General features: G+C 52.3%; 1 protein-coding gene across 1 annotated transcript; it reads right to left on the bottom strand.

Moving 5' to 3' along the window:
* Positions 1-3,852: 3,852 nt before the first annotated feature.
* NEUROG1 (neurogenin 1) lies at positions 3,853-4,392 on the bottom strand. The gene has a single exon (XM_054168589.1). The coding sequence runs from the start codon at positions 4,390-4,392 to the stop codon at positions 3,853-3,855; it is 540 nt and encodes a 179-aa protein (XP_054024564.1).
* Positions 4,393-7,953: the final 3,561 nt, after the last annotated feature.

Genomic DNA, 7,953 nt, shown 5'->3' with positions numbered 1-7,953 from the left:
AGATCTATAATTATAGTATTAAGTTCCATGTGCTCACAGGTAGCAGCACAGGCTGGATTTCACAGGCTGTGCACAGAGCAAACCCCAACTCTGCAGCAGATTGACACCCAAGGATGCAAACCCTTCCGAGGATGCTCTTGCTGATAACCAAACCCCCAGCACTGTTTGAGCCTCGCCCCGGCAGGCACCACACGGCACGGCAATGCCAGGCAACGCTTCTCGCCTAAAGTCTGCCCAGAGTTTTGTCTTTCACAGCTCTTTGCTCACTTTTTTTTTGAGCACAGGTAATTCACAGAGACTCCTTAGGGCTTCAGATCCTTTGGAAAAGGCTGGAACAGAAGAGCTCCAGCACTGGGAGGCTGCTGTGAGCCACGTCCCCAGAGCGCAGGAGCATCTTGTAGCTGGTGGCAGATTGTTTCCCACAGTAAATCTCAGCAGGGAGAAAGTGGGATGATCTCGGTGGTGTTTGGAGAAAGTCTGGGCTGGAAGCAGGGCTCCCAGCTAACAGCATGCCCTATCTATGGAGCCATCTCAGACTTTCTCTCCTAACTAAAGGGGAATTAAGTGAGACCTAAGGACTTGCAGACCCTCCTGGCAGAGGGTCCCTAATGCTTGCATGCCCTGGAGGTGGCTGTTGGGAACCGGCAAGGACAAAAGCTTACCAACACCTACCAGCAGCCACAGGACAAAATGCCTGAGTGTAAACGTAATGTGGCACCCAGCTTCAAGATCAAACTCTTCCAGTGAATTCTGAAGTCAGTAAAGGTCTGGCCACTATTTGCAGTGGGAGTAAGACTGGGGCTTCCTTATGGCATTTTGTTTTACTACAGAACTATTTGATATTGCCAAAGCATTTGACAATGATTTCTTCAGCCCTAACATGCAAGTCACCTATCCCCCCCTCTCCCCTCTTATATTGGAGGACGATTTTAGTGCAACTAAAAACCCTGCCTCTTTGAGACCAGGGAAGCCCATTCCAGCTCCCTGTCAACTCACCAAAGTATTCCTTTGACAAAAACACAAACACAAACCCCACGGGTGTAAAGGAGGGGTGCGAGGTTGGTCCTGCAGCCTCTGAATGCCGGCATTCCATCTGTCCCGCCGGCAGAGCTGTTCAGCTACGTCTGAAGCTATCAGCGCTCCGGGGAAAAACTGTTCCCTGACTCATGTTAATGTATGAATCTGATTGTGTCCTCGCCCAGTTTGCAGCTTTCCTTGCCCATTAGGAGCACTACCATCAGGCACTGGAGCCCTGCTAGATGTATGGTCTTTATATGCCGCATAATATCTGCGGATCTCTGCCGGCAGCTACGAGAACACAAAAGACCAGGGGAGAGTTTTGAAGTTCTGTGGAGTTGGTTGTGTGTTGGGGTTTTGTTTTTTCCTTTCCTTCTTTGAGATTGAAGTCCAGCGTCTTGGGACCCAGTGACTTTAGATGACCTTCTGTCTCCACGGACTGTACTAAATTTCAGCCCCTGGAGGCTACTCCATAGAAAACCTCCTGGCTTTCAAGGGCAGGTGCAAGCAAAGCTTCACTGCGTCACAGATCAAGACCTGTTACTGCCAGAATTAGATTTCACAAATCTCTTTTATTTAGCAGGGCATCATTAAGGAGCTGCTCTATACTGGTTGCCGGGGTCTTTAATTAATATAACTATTAAGCTGCCATTAGGATTTCCAAGCAATAACCTTTCCTTTTCAGCATTTGTTCTTCCTGAGAAGCAGAGCTGGATGTGTGAGCACAGGCGAGCCTATGGAAACTGCTTTAAAGAACGATGAAGGCTGAGGGCTCGGGCACTCAGGAGGAAATGCTGCCACTGGGGTGGGTGTCTCTGTGACCTTAATCCTAATTTTTGAGGCAATGTTACGAGCCCGTGTTATAGTTTTGATAATAGCTCACAGTGTGTTTGGCTTTCAGGCAGAGATTTTGCCTGTGTGGTGAGCAACTCCTCAGGGTCTCACCTGAAGCTTTCTTTCAGTGTTTGCCCTCGCTGCCTTTCCCCTTGCACACTACATGGCCCTGTCCTCAAGACTGACTTTGTTCTGGGGGTTTTACAGCAGCCCAGAGCACCTGAGTGCTCTGAAAGCCCTGTTTAATAAAACCATTAATTCACTGATGATGTGCAGGGGTGGTGGGACCTCGGTTTTACAGACAGGAAACTCAGGCATAGAAAAGTGAAAATCACTTTGTCCCTCTAACCTGGGGCTGCCCCATCTGAGGTGTGCAGGAGTTGACTTTTTAACATATTTGGGGTTGTACCACACCATACATCCAGGCATTCACCTGCTTTCCCCACCCCCCACCATGAGCTGTCCCTATTGCTTTGGCTCACCAGTGTTTTGGAGATAGGTAGGGCCGAGTTGCCTGCTCTCTGCAGCACAGAGCAGCAAGGATGAAACTGCTGCTTCAAAGTGTGTCTGGGTGCCTAGTGCAACGTGGGAGTGTTGGGCAGTGCTGAAAAGGAAGACATGAAGAAGTGAAGTTCTTCAGCTAGGTAGGATATGGGGTGTGTGTGTCAGAGGGCTCCCCCCCAGCTCACACAAATGCAGGAGAAAGGAAAAGTTGAACTTTGCCAACAGTGGAGCTGACTTCATGGAGCTGAGGGCACATCTTGACCCCCCCAATCTTGAGTTCAAAGCCAGAGATATTGCAGGGCTGGTGCCAAGGCCCTGTAAGGCATCTCTGGCCACCTTCTCTCCTCTCCCTGCATGTCCAGCTGGTGGCTTGAGGAAAAGGACATCTCATGCCAGCCAAGTTCTCCCAGCATTTCAGGCTTAGGCAAGGCTAAGAGCTCCACACCCTTAGTCGAGGGTGCAGCATCCTCTCCTCGTCCCAAATCCCCCAACACCTTCCAGGTACCCTTACGAACCATGGCAAGGAGAGCCCTGACCACCAGCACTGTTGGTGCCACTGCTTCTTCTCTCTACCCACTTAGAGAGCAGGGCTCTAATCCCTTCTCTGTGGGACTTGGGGGCCAGCAGATGTCGGCAGGTAGCTGTAGGTGTCCGTGGTTGGTGTGGTGTGGGAAACCCTGGCCTGGCCCATGCTGACTGTCACCTTGGGGCAAACCCTTCCCTCCCACCCCAGGCTGCTTCTGAGGAGCACAGCCCCCCGCCCTGAGCTTGAGAAACAAAACTCCAGAGGCACTGCTGAGCTTCAGTAAAAACGTTAAAAATTTTATTTACAGGGTGAAGAAGCATTTCATAAAAATAAAGGCAGAGCCAGAGAAGCCCCCGCTCTGATTAGAGGCATAATAATAGAATATAGCTCTTTATGTACAAAAATACAATTTTCATATGAATGAACATCTTGAATAAATTAAAGCACTCTCTGGCCCAGGCTCTGAATGCCCCATGTCTGCTCCTGCTCTGCCGTGCTGGGGGTCAGCATCTATAATGCATGAGCCTCTCCGCTTGTCCGCCGGGTCCCATCAGGGCTGGTGCTGGGGACCCCCACCTCTACACACACCCCTTGCCCCAGGAGGGGCTGAGCTTGCCCCCGGGAACAGGGCGAGAGGGATGGGCTGAGCCCCAGCGCTGTGCCCCGGGCCGCATTGATCCCCTTAAGCCTTTTCATGGCATTGTCAGGGCGTTCAAACCAAATTTTCATGCTCGTTTTTCTTCGCCGGAGAGCTACAAATTGTAAAATTGACTTTTCACCTCGTCTGCGGCAGCAAATCTGTCGCTTTTCTTCCCGGTTTTCGGAGGCCGGGGGGCAAACGGCCGGGGGGGCTGGGGGCTGTGTGTGTGTTTGGGGAGCTGAAAAGTGCAACGGGAGGCGACACCACACCGCCCCCCCCCGCTTCAGCCCCGACCCTCAACGGGGGAAAGCGGAGAGTCGGGGGTTGCGCGCTAGCGGCAAGGCGCGCCCGGGGCCGCGGGCAACCCGCGGAAGTTGAGCAGGGTATCGGCGGGCGCGTAAGCGCAGTCCTCGGAGGTGGCCGGGCTGCTGGGGCCGGAGGCGGAGGCGCAGAGCGAAGGGGCGGAGGGGGAAGCGGAGGACAGCCAGGAGCCGGCGTCGCTGCCGGGGCTGGGAGGGGGAACGGCGGCGGTGGCCCCGCGGAAGGAGGGGGGCGGCGGGAGGCACTGCTCGGCCAGGCGGAGGGTCTCGGAGAGGGCCCAGATGTAGTTGTAAGCGAAGCGCAGGGTCTCGATCTTGGTGAGCTTGGTGTCGTCGGGGAAGGTGGGCAGGACGCTGCGGAGCTCGTCCAGCGCCGCGTTCAGGTGGTGCATGCGGTTCCGCTCCCGGTCGTTGGCTTTCACCCGCCGGCTGCGTTTCAGCGTGTGGAGAAGAGCTTCGGTGCGCGCCCGCGCACGGCCGCGCCTCCGCCTCCGCTCCCGCGGAGCGCCGGGCGGGTCCGCAGCAGCGCTGCTGGCCGCCTCCGCCGGCATCCTGCGGGAAGAGCAGAGCAGACTGCCGTCAGCCAGGGGCTGGGGAGGGAAAATCAGGTGGGGAGGGAAGGGGAAGGTGTGAAGCGGGCGGGGAAGGGGTGGGAGGAGAGAGGGAAATAATGATAACTAAGGACGGGTGGAAAAACAATAACGGTTACTGATGGAAAAATTATCTAACGGGGGACAATTGTAATAACTTGGGACAGAATAGTAACTGGTGTGTGTGTGAAGAGTTACTAAGGGAAGTAAAGAAGAATAACTAAGGGTGGGTGAAGAATAAGGGATGAGTAGAAAACAATAAAGGAGACGAGAAAATTATAATAACTAAGGGAAAGATGAAAAAAATAACCAAGGGGGGAAGGAAAAAAATAATAACTGAGGAAGAGGGGAAATAATAACTAATCGTGGAGAAATAATAATAACTAATGGAGAGGAGAAAATGATCATAACTAAAGGGGAAAATAACAATAACTGGGAGGAGGGGGAAGTAATAATAACTACAGGTGGAAAACATTGATGACTAGTGGGAGGAAAGTAATAATAAGTAAGGGGAAAATAATAACTACGGGTGGAAAGTAACAATAACTAAAGGGGAGGGGGAAAAACGGTCACCATGGGAGGAAAATAATGATGACTAGGGTAGGGGGGAAATAATAACAACTAAACGGGGGGGAAATAGTAACAACTAAGGGGGGGAGGGCGGGTGGAGGTGTGGGAGTGCTTGGCACAGCAGCAGGTGCCGGCGTGCCCCCATACTCACATGGCAAGTCACTCCCAGGGATGCAGTTAAGCGATGTAAAAAGAAAAGGCAAAGCAAAGCTTGGTGCTGCCAGGGGAGATAGAATGGGGAAAAAACCCAAAAAACTGGGAAAAGGGAAAATAAAAAAAAAGAGAGAGCGAAGAAGCGGGGGAAAAAAGAAAGGGAAAAAGGGGGGAAAAGAGGAAAAGAAAGGTATTGAAAGGGAAAAAAAAAAAGAGAGAGGAAAAAATAAATGAGGGGAAAAAAACCCTGGAAAGCAGCGGGGAAAGGCGGGGCGGGGGGACACGCGTCCGCTCTTGTCTTTGAAGTGCTGCGGGCTGCGATCCGCTCGTGTGAGCCGCGGCTTTGGCACACGACGGCGCCGGGGCCGTACTTATAGCGGCGGGCGGACAATGGCCCCGTGGCCGCCCCGCGGGGCCGCGCCTCGGCGGCAGGTCGGCCCCGTGCGCCTCGCCCTCCGGAGCGTGCCCGCAATTACCGCGGGCAGCCGCGCATCTGCCGCGGCCCCGGGGGACGGGGGGAGGAGGGAGGGAGGTGGCTGGACAAAGCGGGGTGTGTGGTGGGGGGGTGAAATGGTGGTGGGGGCGGGTTGGGAATGAGCGGTGGGTCTTGCAGTGGGCAGAGACAGCTGGGGGGGGGGGGGGGAGGGGTTGTTGGGGTGTTCGTTGCACCTTGCGAGTTTTCTAAAGAGGGAATTCTCTGAAGTGAGAAAACCTTCAGTCAGATCAGGCCTTTCCCCTCCTTAGAATACCCAGGCGTGCTTTGGGGTCCGGCGGCCTGGCTTTGGAAAGGTTTTTGCAAGTGTTTAAGTTAAAAATTCCAAGTTACATCTATCTTATCAGCTTCAATGGTTGTGAATGTATAGCTACAACAACTCTTTGTCCCTGGACAAAACCCGAGGACGCTGCTGGTTTGGTTGTAAAGTCCCTGGTGCCGCTGCTAATCCCCACTAAGCACCCAGGTATCACTGCTGAACACTTCGGGAAGCCACAGTTCGGTAAGTAGCTGAAAGGTTCCCTGGTCCTGACATCTGGCCTCAGTGGTGCAAGGAAGCCCCATTGTCAGCACTCAGGTACCTGCCTCTCGGGGAGGTTTTTAGTTTCACCATCCATCAACAGCCATTTGTAGACTTCCGTGCCTAAACTGCCCTGCATTTACAGGATTTCTCCTCATATTAAGTGTAGATTCACTCCCTCGGTGTGATTTCTCCAGCGATTAAGAGGGACGGTTGGCAGAGTTATTGTCTTCATCATTTTAAGTTCAGAGAATCATAGAACTGTTTCAGTTGGAAAAGACCTCTAAGGTCACTGAGTCCAGCCATCGACTGCCACCACCATGGCCTTCAAAGCACGTCCTGAAGTGCCATGTCCACACATTTCTTGAGCACCTCCAGGGATGGTGACTCCACCACCTCCCTGGGCAGCCTGTTCTAGTGCCTAACCACTCTTGCTGGAAAGAAATTTTTCCTAGTATCCAACCCAACCCCCCTGGCATCCATCCTTTACTTCAACCTGAGACAAGAGTTTGCTGTCAGGGTTGTTCCTCCTGCTTTCCACCCTCCTCCCTCTGACATGCTCCACACCACCAGCAAACTGCCAGAAAACAAACTTCTTGGTGCCAAAAAGATCCCCCCCAACAAGTGAGCAATCCAGCAAGCCCTGGGTGATGCATATTAACGAGTCTCAAACTGGAAATACTTTCCCCATGGCCGAGCTTGCAGGACCTGCTCTTTAACATCTTTATCTGCCTGCAGACCTCGGATGTGCAATAGGACCATGGAAGGGCAGGAGGTGAGGCTTGGCTGTTTGGTGGCAGGGACTGAGCCCTCTCAATCACCAGACCTGCAATCAGGCTGACGTGTTTAGGGTCTCTGCATGCATAAATGACTTTCTGCACTAAGTATCTCCACTCCACTCATGTCCTTAAGTGGTGGCACGATGAGAGGCCTCTGTGGGCAGGCAAAGGCTGGCGGTGGAGTTCGCAGAGCGAGCCAGGAGAAGGTCAGGAGGGACCAAACCGTAAAGCATATGGCAAAAAGGGTCGAACTTTTGTTAAGGTGCACTTTGCATTTACTGATATAAACTCTGGGTGTTGTCTGCAGCACTTTTGCTGTCCTTTGTTTAGGTGTCCCGGAGCAGTCAATAGTTTATTCATTACAACGTTTATGATTCCCCGGCGTTTGGCAGGCTTTGGCACGACCCATCACTGTCTGCAGGTCTGCAGTGAAAGGCCATTATTCATTAGTCCTTATCCATCACTTGCAGTTTGTCGTTTGTTCCTCTCTTGTTTTTTGGAGTTTGTGCTCCAATCCAGGAGGGGAGAGAGCACCATGTGTCTCTGTGATCAGTCACAGGCCCTGAATAGCCCGAGCTGAAGAGAAGGCTTCACAAACAAGCCACAGGCTGAAATTTGTTTGCATAATCTATTCACTGCGCACTTATGAATAACGAAAGCATTCACAGAACCAGAATTGTTTCAGGAAGCCCTCACAAACAGAAAGAAGTGCTAAATATCTGGGATAATTTATTCCCAATGAATAATTCAACCCTTTCCATGGCGGGCACTCCACTAATTTTGCAGATAAATTATGCACCCTGCACAGAGAAGAGCTCCCACACCTTATGGGCCTGCTCCTGTGGAACTCAGCTGCTGAAATTTCATCAAGCTTTCGGGGACTGGGAAACAGGAAGAAGGAAAAACTAAAGATCCCCAAATGAAACAGGACCTTTGGTTGCAAAGAACTCTGAGTGTGTTCCCCTATGGGCACAGGCTGAGAGAGCTGGGGCTGTTCAGCCTGGAGA

The sequence above is a fragment of the Dryobates pubescens genome, chromosome 16, assembly GCF_014839835.1.
Source record: "Dryobates pubescens isolate bDryPub1 chromosome 16, bDryPub1.pri, whole genome shotgun sequence".
NCBI lineage: Eukaryota > Metazoa > Chordata > Aves > Piciformes > Picidae > Dryobates > Dryobates pubescens.
The sequence above is the reverse complement of the archived record's forward strand: the minus strand, read 5'-3'. Positions and strand labels throughout refer to the sequence as shown.